General features: G+C 33.6%; 1 protein-coding gene across 3 annotated transcripts in view; it reads right to left on the bottom strand.

Moving 5' to 3' along the window:
• Positions 1-4,316: 4,316 nt before the first annotated feature.
• The window catches only part of CNPY1 (canopy FGF signaling regulator 1), an 86,278-nt gene continuing 69,736 nt past the window's right edge, over positions 4,317-20,858 (bottom strand). For all 3 annotated transcript variants that reach the window (XM_089776781.1, XM_006129330.5, XM_089776782.1), the window contains 3 exons: positions 11,444-11,647; positions 9,551-9,647; positions 4,317-4,769 (listed from right to left, as the gene is read on the bottom strand). In XM_089776781.1, the coding sequence (XP_089632907.1) occupies positions 4,732-4,769; positions 9,551-9,647; positions 11,444-11,647 (339 nt within the window). In that variant the 3' untranslated portion in view covers positions 4,317-4,731. The remainder of the gene's footprint in view (positions 4,770-9,550; positions 9,648-11,443; positions 11,648-20,858) is intronic.

The following is a 20,858-nucleotide window of genomic DNA, read 5'->3' as shown; positions in this document are numbered from 1 at the left end:
CAACACTGTTCAGACACTTGGGTCCGTGAAAGCCATTAAACCTAGCAACTCCATCTTGCATTCGTCTTCTAACCCCCATGCTATTTCCTTTCTGAAAGCCTCTCCACCCCCACATCTTTTGTATGAGCTCACAACATCCTGGATTAGACACTTTAGGGTGTACATTATTTTTAAAATTTACCCTTTGCTCACAATAGAAGAACATACTAAGCTAATTTGATAATTTTTCCTCTCATGCCCTTTTCTAAATTCTTGGGAAAATATTGTCTCTTATTCCACCCCTTCCTCCTGCAGGTGAAAGCTACAATTCTGAACAGAGGCCACCTGGCTCAGTGATGTAATTCAAGTAATCTTACTTGAAGTATATCTTGGTTTACCTTCAACAGCACCATATAAATGTCAGAGTAGTTATTAGAGACTAACATAGCTTAAGCTATCTCACAACTGAATAATCTTAATACTAATTATCTACTTAGCTACCATATCAAAATATGCTGCATATGAATGTGTATAATATAATTGCAGAGCATTTCACACAGTTCACTATGTAAGAGCCATTACTAGTATTTAATTAAATTTAGATTTTGATGCCCTAATTTATGATAAACTTAATATGTGTTAGGAATACCATACAAGTTAATATTTTGCTCAGAATATTTTGACATAATTACTAATGTCAATAAAATACCAAAATACTGCAGACTAATAAGCATTTTCTAAAACAGTATTTTGATGAAGCTATCATATGTGTAAACAAATGTCAGACCATAGAGAAAAATAGGAATAGAAAATATGACTTCTTATTGAACAACCTTATTTTTAGGGCTTATCTTTAGTAAATAAAGTATTGATCTTTCCCATTTGGGACCTTGGTTCAATTCCATTTTCCATTCCTAAGTGAAATGAATGTAGTGGCTTCAGCTCATTCCTAGCAAAGAGTAAAACTAAAATCTGTCACAGCAAATTTGTTCTTTGCTTGGTAGACTTGACAAGGAGAATGAAATAAACCATTAAAAAGTAAATGTATCATTTTAATGGTGTCACTGTCATTGCAACAAAAAACGTGTGTGTGGGGGGGGAGGGATTCCAGTAGGATCAAATGGACATAAATCCACTTGAAGTCAGTAGAATTTCCCAAAGTTCCACTAGCTGACAAACTGGCCTTGAATTCTTCCAAACAATCTCTATATTTTTGTTGAACTAATGAGAGGTCAGATTTTGCATTGTAGTCATACTTGAATAACTCACTGATTTCATTACTGTAAACTGGTATAAATTAGGGTGGAATATGGTTTTAAAAAGTAATGTATCCTGATTCCATTTTCTCTGTGTTTTGAGTGAATATTCATGTATTGGAAAAGTAGGAAGCTATCAGAACAGTAAACCAAACTTTCTATTTGTAACAGTGGATTACTTTTTATCAGCTAACCATTAACTAAGCAGCAATATTTCACTTGACACTCACATATCATGGAGGGCAGTGAAATATAAATTACCTAGATATATGGGATCCCAACTACACCCAGGATGTCTTTTGCATAATCTGCTAATTTATAAAAGATAAAATGCATGGTTCAACATTTCTCGATGAACAATAAATTAAGATGCTTTAGAGAGAGCCTCAAAGATTAAGTACATTTCCCAGTATATAGTAATTGCAGTAACAAAACAGTACTAACATAAGCTGAAATTTACCAAGATGTTCACAGTTGATTTTGGGTGTGATCCACTATTGTGTTACTCCAGTTTTACAATAGAGTAACTGGACTGATTTCAATGCAGTTATGCTGGTGTAAAACTGGAGCAATATGGTGGTGAATCTGGCCTACATTTTGTAGCCAACATACTGACATCTCAATATAAAAGGCTCTCCATATTATTTTCACTGCGACATATGCAAACAGAATGCAAAAGGGCAAAAAGAGTCTTTAAAATATAACAGTTAATATTGAAGGGCCATATACGGATCCTATCTTCTACATGCACTGACCTCAGTGGTTGTATGCAAGGATCAAAGATGGCATATGGCCATTGATGGACAGTAAAGCACCCCAGACAGGTAGTCGGAATTTTATTCAGATCCGTAAATAGACAGCATTATTACAAAAGATGTTCAGCACTTAGTAAAGAAAGTATATTGCAGCATCAACATTTTAAAGGGGCATAACTAGTATTACAATCTATGATTAATGTAACTGAGAAAGATGTGAAGAAAATATTTCTTCTATTCCTCCACTTTGCCTCCCTGTTTTTTTACGTCAGGTATTTTACTTTTTTTTTTTTAAATAATCAGTTGGGTTTTTTTTAAATAATTGGTTGGTTTGCTTCCCCTATATAATTAGTTTCCTTTGTTGTTTGGATGGGTCTTTCACACAGTAATAGAGGGAGAAATAGATTCTTAATTAATTAAATTAATTTAAGAGAAAGGACCCTGTGATTGTCAAATCCCTCAGACTGAAAGTGCAGCTAAAAGGTACTATTTGAAACTTCTTCTATTTTTTTAAATATATGAGACTTCACATGGATTGTATGTCTCTTTATTATATTAATACATTTCTTTTAAAAATACATTCTGATCCAAATTGTGCCTTTACCATCTGCTCAAAAAAATCAATAGGATTGCATGGAGCATAAGCAAGGGAGGAATCTGACCCTTTAAATTTAATTTTATACTCATATATGGATAGGCAGCCTACTCTATGTGTCTAAAGGAAACTAACTGGAAACCTGTTTATGGTTTGTATTCAGAGTTTTCGCTAAGCAAATCAGTTTTATATCAAAACCGAGGTCCTCCACTTGGTAAAAAGTTAACCAGTTTTGCACTTTTATTGAATAATTCAATAGAAATATAACAATGTAACTGTTTTTGCTCTTGGTGGAATATTAATATATACATGCCAGTTTACAGTTAAACTATATTATTGAAAAATGAGAAATGTTTTTTAACTATGGCAGATGTTTTCCTTTTATAGAGTACAATTGCTTTGTTGTATTCAAACAGTAAGTCTTGCTAATCTATTCTATAAAACTGAGCTGCCAACAGGAGATGGCAAAATATTCCATATTTTTTAAAAAGTAGAACACTTTTAAAGAACATTAAGTCATATAAAACATCCTTGTGTGATAAACGTATGGGGTTAGATATTCAGCTGATGTAAATCAGCATAACTTTATGGAGCTAGGCCAATTTACGCCATTTGAGAATTTGTGCCTGGCTTATAAATACTCCATTTTGTATGTTTAAATGTTTGTAAATAAGCTTAAAAGAAACTTTCACAGATGCTAATACTTATATTTTTTAGTCACTATGAATGATTTGTTTGCATAATGCTGTAAGCCATCTTATATCCTTTACGTGGTAGTCAAATTGCAACTATAGTTACATACATTTTTAAGAACTCTTTTTAGGCTAACCCCATTTCTTTTCCTCTGAACATTTTACTGAACCTTCTTAATGTTTTGGATGAGCTATCCTGGAAATTTCAAAAACACAACAAAGTTGTTCAGTCTTTCAAAATAATATTTTCACAGGATATTTGAGACCTAACCAAATAGTCTCATCTGGCATCCTATGGGAAATATTCCACACACTAAATTCCAATTTACAACTATTGGTGTTCTGTGTATAAAATGACTGCAGAAAGCACTCATGTATTTTTAATAATCAAAGACAAATAACTTTAAGCAGAATTTTTCAGACTGTTAACAAAGATTTTGATAGCTAGATTTTTAATATATCCCATAGCTACTGTACTAGACAATTTTATTATAAAATATTGAGAACTATAAAGAAAAACTTTGTGTTAGTTAATAACTCTTGCATTAAAAGTAAATGAGTAGATGCATTTTACTTATATAGAGTATATTAAAGGTATTTTCATGTTTCTGTATTTGAAAAGCTTGTTTAAAATCTGAATGTCATTACATTAAATTATTAGTTTTAAATAAGACTACTTTTTAATATCTTTTGATTGCAGACTTTTTGAACATTTACAGCATGCATCAGCAGTGCTTTGTCACCAGATTAAATTTTTCAGTGTTTGTTCAACTTTTATTATACATTAAGTTCTGAAACTTAGAGTTGGAAATTTTAAGAGAATGGCTTGTTTTAAAGAAATCAGGTATGTTTCATTAACTTACATAATTTATAAAGGAAAGGATAAATATTTGGAAAGAATCTCACTTTCATCCATAGAGATTAGAAAGCTAACAAGTACTCAAAACTATTTTATAGTAAGATTTTGCTCATGTATATTTGGAAGTACACAGAAATCAACCATTTGTTAAAACAAAGGACAAATACACAGGAACAATAATAGGTGTACTTAAATTGTATTTAAATACTTGTTTTAGTTAAATAAGAGTCATAATTTTTCTCACACAATACTTTTTTTTACAACCAGACATTGGCTTTATCAAAACACACCTAGCACGAATATCTTAAGATGTGCATTGTTTTACGCATAGAAATGGTCAATGGTTAAATTACATGTTAAATCTAAGATCCTTATTTAAACTGCATGGCCCAAACTTCAGTTTAAATATTTTAATATGAAAACATCCAAAATTTAAACAAACAGGAACTCATGCACATCAAAAAATATAAAGGTAACAAAATAAAAGATAATACAGGGAATAAAAAAGGCAGAGAATCAGTATTTGATTTCACAGGAAGATTTTTTTTGTGGTTTTCATCTTACTCCACTTTGTAAAATTAATAGTTTATCGATGCTATAGTTCAGCATGAGTAGCAGATTCTTCACAAAGACCTGAGGGGAAAAAGTTACATATCATTACTAATGTTTTAAATGATTACATTTTGTTAAAATCACATACTTTTTGAATAAATAATAAACAACGGCAAGTGAATGCTTGAAATATAATATTGAGTCTTTGATACCGCATCGATATCCACTTCTCTTTAACACAGAGCAAACAAATCTTTTAAAAATAATAGTAAAATAATACTGGTCTCTGCCCCTTGTTTTCAGATATGTTAAATTAAAATATTTTAGAGGCCAACAATTCTGGTATATGGTATGAATAAGATCTATGCAAACTCATATGATATGATATCTTTCCAAAATGTTTTAAATGCTATGAAATAATCTGTAGTGTTCATTTTAATTCAACAGTTATCCCATTCTGAGCTATGCAATACAGCTTCCTTAATTATCACCTCACCAAAATACATGCATATTTTACTGAAATACATATTTAAACACTTCAAACTCAGGAAACGCCCAACGTTTCCTCAGTGACCTTAATGTAAGCACATTTCCCACACGGGTTTCAATCCATTCTTCACACATTTCCAAATACTCACTGAAGTTGACTGGAGTTATGCATGGAACTCTGAGAGCAGAACTGGGAATATTATGTCCTAAAGTTACATACAGCAACATTAGTAGTAGTAGAAAGTATTCACCATTACCCAATGTGAAGTGTTCAGGTTAATATGAAATTTAATTTGTGTATTGCCTGACTTCAGAGTGTTTAATTTTAACCTTAAGGTTAAATTAAAATATGGGGTGGGGTTTTATTACTGAACTATTTTAAAAAAGTAAAAGGAGATTATGGCCCCAATTCTGTAATGAGACCTACCAGCATGCACCTTTCAATCCCTATAAAGTCTTACTGAAGTCGGCACTAACAGATTCCATTGCCAAAAAAAAAAAAAGCCTAAAACACATGGTCTTTTTCGATCATGCCATAGCTGCATGGTCCAAAAAAATTAAACTAAATTAAATCAATGAAAAAATAAAGTTCCACAGTGAAATTCCAAGACAAGATCACATCTATATAACCAATGTTTGTGCCTTAAACCTAACCCCATAGACAGTATCATAACACTTAATCTAGTGGAAATGTAATATACCATGCATACATAAAACAAGCATTTTAAATTTATATAATTGCTATATTTTTTAGCTTTGGCAAACTATCTTAGAGATTAGTTCTCAGTGAGGACTAGCAACCTAGAATGTGTCAACTTGCATATCACAAGTATTTGAGTAATACAATTGCAGAAGAAAATGGGTGAATAGAATCTGCTCAAAATTTCATAAAAAGTAAATTAATAATTAAAAATCACCTTTGGGATGAGACCAAGATTGGAAAATTTCAGCCAAAAAGAATAATTTTGCAGAGTTATGAACACATAAAAAAAGGATTGTAATAGAAGTCTCGCTGTTACTTTAATTATAGCGTTCTCTGCTAGTGATTGTATTGTTTTCCACTGATAAAACAAATGACACAAGACTACAAATTACTATAATCCACTGTTGGCTGCTTTCCTACTTCTTATTGGTCTAAATGCATTTTATCATAATTCATTACAAAATTTGAATTAGAAAGCACTGATATGTTCCACAATTACAATTGGGGAGGGAAATGAAAAATTTTGGACAACGTTTTAAAATTCAGAATATATCAGTCTCACTTTATAATTTTACTGGTCAAATTGGAAATTTGAACTTCCTGTTTGTAGTTTGATAAAAAAAGTAGTATGTTTAAGAACTAACTCCTAGACTTTTAGGCCTGTGAAAAATTGTAGAACATCTAAAGGCATGTTTCAGAATTTTTGATAGCTTGTCTATGGAAAGGGTAGAATAGAGGGTTTTTGTGTGATCAAAGAGTACATGTGACAGAAAACTGATCTACGATTACAAATATCAAACAGTTTGATCATTCTAAAACACATCACTGAAGTTTTTCCATGATTTAATCAAATGAGAAACACCAGAGTATTATGAACATATATGTAACGTCAAGAATAGAGGTGCAACTAAAAAAATAAATACTAAACATGTCTAGTTGGTAATTTCTTCTCAGTGTGTACATGGTTTCCATTAACGTCATATTTATGCATTCAGATGATATTGTGCCCTTTAATATTTTACCCTACCATGGATTAGAAGGGATATATTTGATTACACTGATAACAGGACATTTGTTATAGGCCACACATGTAAGTTACATTTACATCCCTTACTTTCAACAAATTAACATTATGGAGACTTAATCAATGGCTATTTGGATTTTCCTTTAAAGATTAAATGCATGGCAGCAAAATCAGCTATTTGCCCATAGCAAAACTTTATATAAAATTGGGTCTATGTTGGCCACTCTGGTATGATAATTTTTGCAAAGCACCAAATGTTGACAGTAAGAACATAAGTCTATAATACTGCTTTAATTTAACATGTCTATGAAGTATACTATTGTAAGATAGATAAAATATTATGAATTACTATTAATCCTTATCAGTTATACTCCTCTTTAAGTTACATATAAATGTTTTCTACTTGGAACACATTTTTGCACAATGATTTTCAGAGAATTGCAGTTTCCATATTCTCGAGAATGTAATGCCAAATTCCATGAAAAATATAGACAGACATTTTCTTGCAACTCAGGTACCACAATTTTCCTGCACCAGCAGCTAGCAGCAAGATTGTTTGTGTGCTTTCACTAAATTTCACTGGTTTAATAAATGTATTGTTATCCTATTTCATGGTTTATTATATTAATTCATTTTAAAAATTGTGCATAGTCGCTTTTTAAAAAAAGTTTTATGAGTAATCTATTATCTTTTTCCTTTAACATAATGACTTCTTTCCTTGAAAAGGCAGATTATGCAAAGAATGGCAGATTAATTTATTTCCCTCTGCATTTCTTCAGTGTTAGAGAGGGTCTCTTTTTAGCGTGACTACGGTTTTTGCACCTTCTTGAATTGTTTTGTTTATTAAATGGCACCATATTTGTGCCAGGTGCCCGGAAGAGGAAAGAGTACTCAACTTTTTCCCATTCTGAAAAGAATTTTTGATATTTCTTCTGTCACGCAAGGCCAAGCCTTGCTCTCCCAACTCATGTAAGCAGTCACCTACTTCAATGGGGATGCTTGTGTGCGTAAGAGCCACACATAACAATGAGAATCTTTTCCACTGTAAATTAGGGAATTGTTTTATTAAAGTTACAATATTGAACTAATGTGGGTAGAAAATATGGTCATATAGTTGAGTTTAAGCCCAACAAAATGACTGTGTTCCCCCCAAAATTAGGCCATCTTGTTAATGATAAAAGGCATTTTAATAGTTTAGTCTTTAGCATAAATCTTTTCTGTGTAAGTTGGGCCTCTATCTAAAGTGTACAAAACTGCAAGTTGTTTTACACCAGGTTTACCAGCAATTGTGACAATAACCAGCAAGGTGAAGAAAGCTACCCAACTTAATCATTTGTTTACAAAAACATATTCCTTATTGTTTTTCTGCATTGTCCTGTCTTTATCTTTGCTTATTACCTCTGGATTGCCTTTTTCTTTAAAAAGCACAACAGCAAAAGCAAGACTATGCATTTTGAAGGAGCTGTGGTGCTTTGAAAATTATTTGTGCTAATCTCTTCATCTACTAATTATTGAGACCAAATATAGTTCTACAATTACAGCATAAATTATTTTTTTTTAAACTGAAACATTGTTGGACAGTTCTTTTAAATTATTTGTCTGCATAGGTGATAAAAAGAACTTCAAACTTTATAATAATGGATTTTTCCATCCCCTAGATCAAGCTTTTTCAGTCTATGTTAAAATACACACTAACTTGAACAAATTACATTTACTTATTCCCATGAACATCTATCAAATCAACTTCTAGCATTTTTATTGTATGTGCTAAATATTAAATACTTTGAACTTTAAAAACACATACTCATATTACAAGCTTTGATTCTGAGATCAATATTTCCATACATATTCTATCACTTTTCTCTATAGAAATCACATACAAAAGGGATGGTCCAACCACATTATAATTTTACCATACTAAATCCATTCAACTATGTACTTCTTGGTTTTAAAAATGATTACATAAAATCCCATTGAAAACATGACCAACAAATAGTAAAATGTATGCTTTTTCATAATAAACTAACTCATTTATCAAGGTATTTTTCCTAGTTTCAAAATTCAAAGTAGTATTACAATTTTGAGAGGAATATATTTGACATAGAAATGCCAATGTATTACTCTAACATAAACTGAAAGCATAACAATTTTAAAGTTTTAAGCAGAACTCCCCACTGATGTCAACGAAGAGTTCTGTTCACAAACTGAAGGCCCAACATTTTTAAGCTACATGTTAATTCTAGCTTGTAACATGAGCTATGATCAATAAACAACTAAACTTTAAAAAAACCCATGCATCTCCTTTATTGCAAGAGGTTATTTTCATTCCTTGCTTTGGGAAGGCAAAACAAATACACAGACTAAAAAAGTGCTGATCGTGTAACACCAGGAGAAAAACACACTGCATTAGACGTGGAATGCTGAAAATATTCTGTTAAAAATGTATAAAAAAGATTAAAAACAGATGTTGAAATCTTCCTTTTTAAAGAACCATTTTTTAAAAGTTATGTTGTGCTGTTGCTTATTCAGCTAACGCTTCTTCTCCAAAGTGGTTTGTTGCACCCAAAGCAGTACACTAGGTTTAAGGGTGGGGGAAGGGAGAAAAAAATGCTGTAGAGAGAGCACATGTTACATCAGACACAGTACCTGATTTTTCACTGCACAGCTTGTCAACTAGATAGTCTGACTCTTGGGCGATAAGTGAGAAAATTTCATCTTCATACTCTTCTATGATACTTTCACACTGTAAGAATAAAAGAGGAACATATATATTATATATATACACACACACACACACACACACACACACAGAGTATCTCTTCAGCAAAGAAATAAACAAGATCGCTAAATCAGAACTGTAAAGTAATACAGTGGAAAGGGGAACCTTATTTTGGTTTGCACTTCCTGTTATGTATAAACAAATAATAGATTGGTAATTTTCAGAAAAATTACAAAGCAAAGTATTTCCTTAAGATTTAACTATATGCTCAGCGTGGTTGTCTTTTTTTAAAAAAAATACACTAATTAGGATAAGGTATAATTTCAAATTACATTTTACTTGCTTTTGAAACAACGCCTTTTAATATCAGTCACTATATTCATGGAATAGTCGCATACCATTTAAATTAGATAATAATCCATTTCATGTTAATACACCAATATTCACAACATGCAGATAAATAATGGGGTCTGATCAAACTAATGCATCTTTAGGTTCACTATAGATAACAGAATTGACAGTATCAAATGGTCTCTTTTCAATGTTATAGACTATCAGTAATTTGACTTCACTTATAGAAAATGGATTTCTAAAGGTTTGAACAGGGTTCAGCACTGCTGCTGAGGCAGAGTCTTGGTGGAGTGTGTCTAAAGAGAGGTTTTGCTCAGAAGTGCTGTATTATCTACAGTTATCTTTTGGCATTCCTGAGCACATATTAAAAAGAACTTAAAGTACCTTCCCAAAAGCCCAGACTATGGTTTAATAATTAAACAAGGGTGGAAGCCCCATGAAATGGATTGCAATTAAAAAAATACACTAAGGAAAACGCTGATTTAAATAAAGAAGTCATAACTACACTACACAATGTAACATCTTGTGAATTTCTCTAAATATTAGTTCTAGAATGAGCCATTGCAACACTACAACAATCTAAGCTGTTTTAAGTCAATCTTTCACAGCAATCTTTGAAACTCAGCACTACTTTTACTTCTCAGTGAAAATGCAAGTCACTAAATGTGCATGCTCGCTTTATTTCACCGATTTAATAGCCTCACAACATTGCTTTTGTGGTGAACTGAACACATGTGGAATCATATCCAGCATGTCCCTGCTCGATACAATTTGTTCTATAGTGTATGTTTCCTGAGACTATAAAGATACTCAGTACATAAACAAAACAAAATTATATGATGAAAGTGGCACCTAAACAGTTGTTTATCTCGGCCTATCAACAGCATTCTTGAATTAGCTTACAGAAATTTTTCTCCATTCAACAAGGCCTAAAGAAAAGTTGACACCCCTCCTCCTCTAATCCAACTATAAATATTAAAACTACAGTAGTATTAATTTTGATTTTTACCCAACACTATAATTCACTATTTCCTACATAGAAATTAAAAAGATAATTCCTTAGTAACACTGATTTGCATTTAACCACTTACAAAAAATTCCCAAAGTAAAACATAATTTGAATTGTTCCAGTTTGGGAAATTTGTAACATGTAAACTGAGAACACACAGTATAATCCATGGGTAACTCTTGCAACTAAAATGCCATCTGTAAATGCTTTATTCATATGCACGCAGCAATAAATAGCTCTAGATAGTTCCTAAATAACATTGCAAACCACGTTATTGTTTAAAAACACATAACACGATACTACGACAAGCAAATACAGAGCATGTTCGAACATATTATTATTAAAACAATTTACTGTATGCCCCGAGTTTAGTAATTGAAGCTACATTTATCATACAGTAATGGATATACATTAATAATACTTTAACATACAAAGTTACGAATTTGCTATGTTAGCTTACCGCAAATTTCAAAGGTTTGTAAGCATCAGAATAAAAATGGAATTTTTTAAAATCTGCATAGATTTTCTCATCTTTCCTAGGAGCAAATCTCTTGAATGTTCTTTTCTGGGTTTGAGGATCCACTTGCAGTTGGTAGTCATTCATTCTATCACATATATTTTCCAATATTTCCGTTAAGTAGGTCTCTGACTTTACTAAAGGAACCTATTGGGGGAGGAAAATTGAATTTTCTTATTATACGTATTACCAAAATATCTTTAAGAAATTGTACTTCTATAGATAGATGTGTCATAGACAGAGAAAAAGAATCAGTGCACATCTCTTAATGTACATAATTGTTGACCCAGATTATATGACATACAGAATTAAAAATGTCAGCGAAAGCTAAAGTGACACTGAAAAATTAAACATTTAATCTTGCATAAAACATCGCTTTTACACTGAACCAATTCTAGAATGCCGTTATCATATTTTAATTTGTAAACATATTGTCATTCAAAAAGACAAATACCAAGCAACAAATAAGGAGACCGTAGACTACAGTTGATATGTTATCAACATAACCATGAAAGATTTCTTAAGTCACTTTGTTTCTTTAGTTGAAGTAGAGTTCTAGAAAGTCTTTTGCTTTCACTTGGTCTGTCTTAGTTGCTGTTCGTCAGCTCAGATGCAGCTGTTTAATACCTCCCAGGGGTTTTGTGAAGAAAATAATAGCTTACAAAATTTAACTTCTCCCAGGTTCTACTATTTCAGCTTTATTTTCGAACAGCTGGTCCATGTCTTTGTCCATTCCCTTTCCTTCAGAATTAAGCAAGAATTCAGCAGAAACATTTAGACACTACCTACATACTTAGTGAGAGTCTCACCAGCTAGTGCTCCAAGGGTCAAAGAGCACCCCTCGCCCCTGGTAACGGGGACAAAAAACTTCTCTCCCGTCTAGACAGGTCAAGGTGCAAGATGCTCCTATCTCTGTTGCTTCTTCCGGAAGGGGGCGTGAACTGAAGCCAAGTGCACAGTAAACAACAGTGCTGCATCCTTGGACCTTTAGAAGATTTTTCTCTCCACCCTCTGCTGATCAAAGTAGGAAGTTTTCATGACAACCATAGTCAAAGGGGCTGAATCACAAATGAACTCGATTTCTGCAATGTTGATATATCCAGTCTCTATTGTGTCTTTTCAGACACAGTATGAACCCTTCCGGTCTCAATGATTACATTACAGAAGCACTTTCACATGTGTGCTTCATTTACACAAAGGGTTTCCTTGCTTCACCACCATCTGGCCACAGATCAGATAAATAAAGGCAAAGAGAATTAAAATTAAAGCCTAAAGGTTTTTCTTCTTCTTAAACTAGGTCCCATTATGAAACTCTCCCGCCCTCAACCTCATTCTGTATGTGGAATCTACTTTTCATGAAACCTGGAAAAAGTAAAAAGGGTATGATGCAAACACTGAATTTTTTATTAAAAAGTCAGTTTTTAGTTTAAAATAATATTTATAGAGATATGTATCCTATTTTACAGTAAGATTGTGGTTAGTTGCACTTTGCTATGAAAACAATTTTGTTAATTGTGATATTAACATTTTAAAAGCAAATGTATATCAGAAAGCAAAGAAAGCTAATGGCAGCACAACATGGTTCCAGAAAGACTATTTAAATTATGTATTCCAACCTCAAGTGTTTTTTCTCTACCCATTAGAAGTTGAGACTAACAAGACAACATGGCACATGGATATGTCTGACTGACTCTTCCAAATAGTTAATATGCAAAAAAAAAAAACCCCAAAAAACCACCTACAGCATCTGAATTTGCAAATAAAATAGAACTTTTACAAATCTTCATGAAAAAGGACAAAGATTCAACACAACAAACCAATTTCTTTCCTGGTGTAATTTCCACTAAGGTCTAGGTTATATCAAGCAGTATCTGACCCAATGTGCTTTCAGTAGCAATAAGTTATACTATAAGTCATAAACACACACCTCTAAACTTATGTCCATGACAATTTATCAAACCAGATCACTAGCAAAGGGAATTTTTAATTAACATGATAACTATATTTATTTGGAGATAAAAAGATGTCTGCAGTGTTTTGATAATATAAGCAAGACTGTATTTTCAGTTCTAAAAAATAGATCTATTTACTCCAACTATTGTTCAAGAATTCACTCACATACTAACACTCTATCCCATTCCCTACCTGTCAATATCTCCCAATGCAATCACAAAAGATAATGATGGTTTAGCAAAAGTATACATCATGAGTGGCAAGTACTATATAAGAACATAGAGAATTAAGCTATTATTATATGCTGAAAACAAAACACCTATACATTAGGAAATGCTTCTAAAACATACTTAACAAAAATCAAACTTTGTAATTCATGTAACCGCAGCGACGGACAAAATTTCCTGGATACTTTGTGTACGGAGGTTAACACTTACAGAAGGACTTTTTCAATTAATATATTGATATACAATTTTTTTCTCTTATTTCCCTTAATGTTCTCAGAAGCCAACATATGAACTGCATTTGCTTAACTTCTCTTTGTATTTCAGTATGTTGTATTATTATATTTAGGAAAATCATTTGGGAATTAGTATGTTCATAAGATATATTAATAAAACCATAAATACAAGAACTTTGCTCTAAAATGGTTACATTTGAAATTGTCTTGTCAAATTAATCAACAATTATACTTAACATGTGACCTTTAAATAACTTTATTTTTCACAAAACTATTAGCTTGTCTGGAGTCAGACACTCAGTCCCTGTAAACTATATTGAAAGGAGTGTGCATGTAGATGGAAAACCCTTATACATGATTTATATACATATCTGTTTATTTCTGTGGTTTACTTATTAGCTTTTGGATAGTAAGCTTTTATGAAAAGCAAACACAACTTGAATGTAAAAAAAAATAAAAGATTTTATTGAGATACACTTAGAGTTATACCTGACCCCCAAAAGTTGACTGCTCTTTTAAAAGTGTTTTAATAATCAGAGCAATAAGTATTTGGATAAGTGGTGGAAAACTAAAGCCTTTCTTTCCATACTGTGAAGATTTTGAATAGTACTTGTCAATAAAGCAACTCCCATTGTAATCGTACCGGAGACATGGGCCTCCTCCCAGAAAAAGCTGTCTCAGAGATACTAACCTCATTAAAATATGAATGAAAAGACAGCCATCATTGTAATGGGACAAAGCCATTTTACTCTGCGCCAAGCTTTATCTGCTATTTTTTGTAAAAATATAAATATGATGCTCAGCAAATTAGTCATTACATTTGATGTGCATCTTGATGCATTAATTGTTTTAATTTTTCAAATAAAACACCGTCTAAATGTTTCTTTTTGCTAATCATTTCATAATCTTTTGATTTTCCATATTATTTGAAATGTTTAAAAATAATAAAAGATACCCTTTAATTTGTGTTTAAAGTTCACTGACATTTTTGCTGTTTATTTTTGTTTCCCAGAATATACCAGCCAATTTCAAAACACAGCTAGAGAATTAATTACAGACTACTTTGGCAATACCTTAATAACGGTCAGTTACAGGATGTTCATATGCCAGTTCATTACTATGTCTCTGTTAATCTCATAGTTAATTTCTTTTTTGATAGATAACCACAGCCAGCCAAGAATACTATTGCATTATGTTATAAGAGATATAAAAGATGTAACTGCATTATATATGCATTCTCAAAAACAATCAAGTATTTTTCAATAAAACTGTACATATTTGGTTATATTTTTTAAAAAAAGAGAACCAGAACTGATCATATGCAAAGCTTTATGTTTTACTGTAAATTGTTTCAAATAATTTTTAACACGTATTTTAAAATGTTTCATGTAGTTTAATCACTATCATTTAATCCACAAAAAAGTGTTCAGATCATTTTTTATATTACTTAAAAGTCAATATTTAGAAGTGAAAATTCAAACCTCCTTTGCTCTAGGCTAAAACAGGAGAAACATGAATACTGAGCAACTCTAAAGGCTGATGGGATATATAATTAGCTATTATGTTAATTGAATCCGCTGTGAGTTTGTTGTATGAGATTTCTTCATATAATATGCAAATAGCTTCTAAGGTTTAGTTTTTATTAGACAATATAATTAGAAATCATCTAAAGGAGTGAATTCTAATGAGGCATAATAAAGATTTGTAAAAATATCTGTTTGCTACATGAGCAGACCATCTGGGCTTAATCAATAAAAGAAACTTTATTGTATTACAGAACATTTAAAAGAAAGTACAGTATAAGAATTTATCTTTCCAGCTTCTATTCATAACAAACTCTGCTTTAAAATCAGGAGAGTTCATGTTAATAAGAAAAAAGGTGACACTCAGGTAATATGAGAGGAAGTCACTCTGTTAATCAGACAGTTGGAATATTGTTTACTTAAAAATAAATTAAAAATAAAAAGCAGTTCTGAGCTGTGTTGTCAGTTATGTTTGTATAGATGACTTTAAGTGAAGTATTCCTTGAACAAAGTTAGCCATTATTATTACTATTAAAAGACGTGATCCAAGCAGATGTACATACATTAGCCTTTGTAGTGTAACTAATCAGCGTAACTTCACTTTCAGTAAGATTCTCCAGCATTTTAATATCTGGAATTAAGAACTCTCTTACAAAGGAAGAAATTCACACTATGGTATTCCACAGCAAGTCACAAACTAAACAGTTGTATTACTTTTCATTTAAGACCAACACCAAACCTTAAACTATTTTAGTTAATGCCAGAATTCAAAATCTGTCTAATCTCTAGTCTCATGCAGGCTATTCACACTTTAACTACTGCCAGAAAAAATTACTGCTTAACTGTTATCTATAACATCATAATAATATTATAATAATAATAATACTTCACTTTACTATGGTATTTAAAGAGTAGTATGGGTCTGGAATCTTTTTAAATATTTAAAAATGGTCACTAGTCGCACACTATGTAAAAGCAGAAACATAATGGAAACTGAAATTCCACCCATACAAAAATATTATCGCACCAAATACAGTACCATTTCAATGCACACACAAATGCAAGAGAGGACTTTTATGATTCAACGACTCATGCAGCATCTGGACTCTGTGTCTTCTGGAATATGTGTAGATTTACTGGTCTGTGTCATAAAGTCTAAGTTCCTAAAGGGTAAAAGATCTGTAATACCAAAAAAACTACAAAAAACCAACCCCAACCTACTTTTTTTTTAAAGCAACACTATGTGAGTGATATGATAAACTTACCATCCCCACTTATATAGCTGATATAAATATAAGCCTCTCTAATGGCAGTTGCTTCTGTAATCTGGTCACTTAAAAACCAGCAGTGGCAAGTGGTAGTTACTTTGACTAATACAAATCATATAGAAAAAAGGATTACCTCCTAAACATCCCTTCTTTAGCTGAAATACAATTTGCTCGTTTTCCTAAGGTTTGCTCTGAACCATTAACCAATTGCTTACCATCTCTAGTGGACATGCAAAAACTGCCCAAAGTGGCTGAACTAACAAACAGGAAATCAGGGCACACCAGCCTATCAAAATGCAAACTTTATAGAATGGGCTAGGGATGGTGTCCCTAGCTTCTGTTTGCCAGGGCTGGGAATGGGTGACAGGAGAGGGATCACTTGATTATTACCTGTTCCCTCTGGAGCACCTGACATTGGCCGCTGTGGGAAGACAGGATATTGGGCTAGATGGACCTTTGTATAACCATTCTTGTGTTCTTATTCACACTCCCACTTTCATTTTCTCTTTAAAATTTAACAACTTCTTTAAAAGAAATCCAGAGCAGCCTACAGAAATCATGTATATATGTAAAGCATTAGTGTTCTTTAAATATCAGAGGGGATGTTACCTATTCAGTATTTCTACTAGTCTCTGACAAGCCCCTTACAGAACATATTCAGGATAAATCTTCTTAGTATACATAAAATCATTCTCTTAGCTGAAAGCAAGGTGTTCAACTGTTATCAGCAATGGGTCATATTAATCCCTTTCGCATGGTACGGAAGGAATCTATCACACCCACATATGCCAGGAAATAGGTGAAGAAGAGTTCATATGCCATTGATGCTCCTCTTTCAGCTTTCCTGAAAACCCCTTTGATGAACACCACATGATTGAGACTGCAAATGATTTTGGGTGTGTCTGACTAAAAGCAGAGATTGAATACTGTTCATTTCCTTGGCAAACTGGGAAACTAATTTTGGTTCTGTACGTGGCTTCTATCCATGCAGACAATGTAACTATACTGTCACAATCAGGCCACTAATGATTCTGAGTGAGCAGTGCCGCCAGTAAGAAGCAGGAGCCCAAGAACTCAGAGGGCCAGCCTTTAACAGGAATACCCTTGAGGTCCATGGAATTAGTACTAGGGTTTCCTGTCTATCCCCCTCAAACTCTGCATACTCCAAATGTGCTCCTCTCTCTGAATAGCCACTAAGATTTTCTCTCCAAGGAATTAATACTTTGTAAATTGTGTAATGGATTTTCCAAATAACTCTTCCATTTTCATGCACATTTGTGTGGAGAGGGATGATGTTGCCCAATCTTCTGAATAAAAGAGCAAGACGTCAAAAGTGGGGAAGTGTCTATTTTGATATTCTATTAATGGAATTATTTTAAAGAAACAGCATCTGTACAGACAATGGATTCATGACTCCAACGCCGGAAACTATGTAAATAAAGGGAAATCCCGAAGGAAATTTCAACTAGGTTTACACATTACAGTGAATAAAATTTTCTAATCAGCTGAAAGTGTATATGCTTCTTAGATTTCCTTTCTAGAAGTGCAAAAAACAACTACCCCTGCCCCATATTCTCACTTCAGAAATACAGGTCCTTGATTCTCCTCCATATAAATGAAGAGTCAATGGAGACACTCCAGGATAAAACTGAAAATTAGGCCTTGTCCATATTCAAAGTGCCATCTTTAAACTGGCTTTTATATTGCTTTAGTTGAACTGATGTAAAACACAATGAGGACACTCAATTTAATTTTAACCAGATGTATATCAGTTTATCAATTCCTTACCGAATTAAGATAAATTGATGCTGTAGGTTTAAACCAGATTAAGAGAGTCCACACTGTGTTTTGCACAGATTTAACCAAATTGGTTTAAAAAGCACATGCTTAGTAAAAGTGATGTACAGACAAGACCTAGGTGAATCAGATCCCTAGCATCATGCAAACGATTCTTTCAAGATATTGCCAACTTTCAATTTCCTTGTGTCAGAAACATTTCAGATGGTCCCTGGAAGGGCCTACAATAATGTGATTTTGAGGAGTATGACCAAGGACTGAACACTAAACACCCAAAATCTCTCTCTAGAACCAAAGATTTTTAAATTAAAGACACTGGTTGTTGGAATTACTATGGGCATCTGTCAGGTTTGTGTTCAGGAAGAAAGTGAGCATTAGGAGTAAACTAATTTGTACGACACCCCTTCATCATAGGGGGCAGAGAATATACCCCACATGATAGAGTTTGGGGATGTGGAATGTACCCAGGTACCATTTGCAACTCCTTGTGGAAAACATGGAGCTGAATGGTCACCTATATCATATCAGGAATTATCTCCACAGATATGGAGCCAATACACCAGGTCTTCCTGAAGCACACTGATTATGCAAAGGAACCAGCTGGCCACATATCTGACAAACAAGCCAGAACACTTTGTATGGCTTGTGGGTAAGAACACAGACAGCTGAAAGGAGGGAGGATGAAAGGTTTGCTGACATTCTACTCAACCTTACCCGTTCTTTATTCACAGGAAATAATGGTTAACTGCAGGACATTTGGCTCATGACCCCATTCATCTATCCAGCTTGGCTTGCTCAGCTCAGGAGAGGTAGAAGGCAGCACACCGTGGGGCACTCTGCCACTGAATGTACTTATGGATGGTCAAAGACCTGTGTCAGGTGACAAAACTAGCTGGTGCGGAAGCAGGGAGAATGGATCACCAGGCAAGGTGCTCTTTTATCTGTTCCAAGCTGCACAGGTTGCAATCCAGTATATTCTTTTTCCTCAGCAAAACATTTCCGTTACTGCAGAAGGACACCCTATCTAAAACATGAGAGCCTGCCCCCTTATTTCTACTACGAATTTCTGGAGCAAAAAGCATCCTTGGCACTAATCTTACAACCAGAACTATTACACACAAATTTCAAAAAATGTTGTGAACCCATTTCATGAGTAAAGGAAAGGCAAAGGGATTTCAAAGTGCTCATTTGCTTGATTGTAGCCATATAAAAACATAAGCTTTCCAGCCAGAAGAGCAGGCAACATTAAAACAGTTCTAATTCTCTTGTTGTGCCTCTCCTAGCTGATGACTGTGTGGACTCTGATTCATCAAAATAGCACAGCTAGTGCTGAAATTGAAATAGGTGAGTCAACTCATTGACTTCAGTCAGATTTAAGGGTACCAAAGTATTTTGCTGAACTGGGGCCTTGCTGTATAGCTTCTGCAGTCTAGCACAGGGTTACTTGAGCTTCTCAACTAGGAACTGATGGGAAAACACCTCAGTACAGCAAAACTAAGGACCTTTGCTAAACAAAGTCCTAAGCCATTGTGACTGACAGATCAACAGCTGATATGGCCCAGCTGAATTGCACTGCTGAGAAGAGCAGGAGGTAATCATGCCAGTAATTAGGTCTATTTTCTGATTTTCTATAGTAATACACAGTCTTGACTTGTGTTCCTCAGCAATGTGAATCCCAGAGGATGCTTTAAGACCAAGCACTGAGGCTGAGGTGGGTACTCTTCAGGCCCAGCTGAATGTACTTCTGAGAATCAGTTTTCTCAATATAGGCAAGCTCAGAGAAGTACAACGGTGTCATTTTTAAACAGTCACCTTTCTGAGTAGGACTGTGCTTGAATGCATTCTTATCTGTTAACAGTTGTGAGACATCCTCCATGTGAACATGGCTAGTCTCTGGCAATGTGCTGAGACCAGATCTCAAATCACCCGCATGAGCTACATTTCATCTATGGGCACTGACAGATAAGTACATGCCCTCCATAACAGCATTATATGGATATCAAAGAATCTAAGGGCCAGTTCCTTTGATCCCCAAAGGCAGCACAATGAGATCTGAAACCTGCCTTAAATGTGTGGTTGTGGTTTCCTCTAGTATAACAGTTTCTAGGGGACTGTTACAAGATGGCATAGTTTAGAGAAGGTTCAGGAGAGCTCTAAATTACAGAGCAGCCAACTGTTCAAGAGATGGTCAGGAAGGGAAAAAGTGGGCTTCAAGCTACCTTTATGATCTGCTGCTCAGCAAGCTTTAGCACAGCTCAAGATTAGGACCACATTGCCCAAAAAACCTGGTTGCAAGAAATTAACTAGCTGCTCTTCCTTATTTCACTCATTTGAAAACAAGCACATGGTAAAGCTCA

The sequence above is a fragment of the Pelodiscus sinensis genome, chromosome 2 (assembly GCF_052426305.1).
Source record: "Pelodiscus sinensis isolate ZL-2025 chromosome 2, ASM5242630v1, whole genome shotgun sequence".
NCBI lineage: Eukaryota > Metazoa > Chordata > Testudines > Trionychidae > Pelodiscus > Pelodiscus sinensis.
The sequence above is the reverse complement of the archived record's forward strand: the minus strand, read 5'-3'. Positions and strand labels throughout refer to the sequence as shown.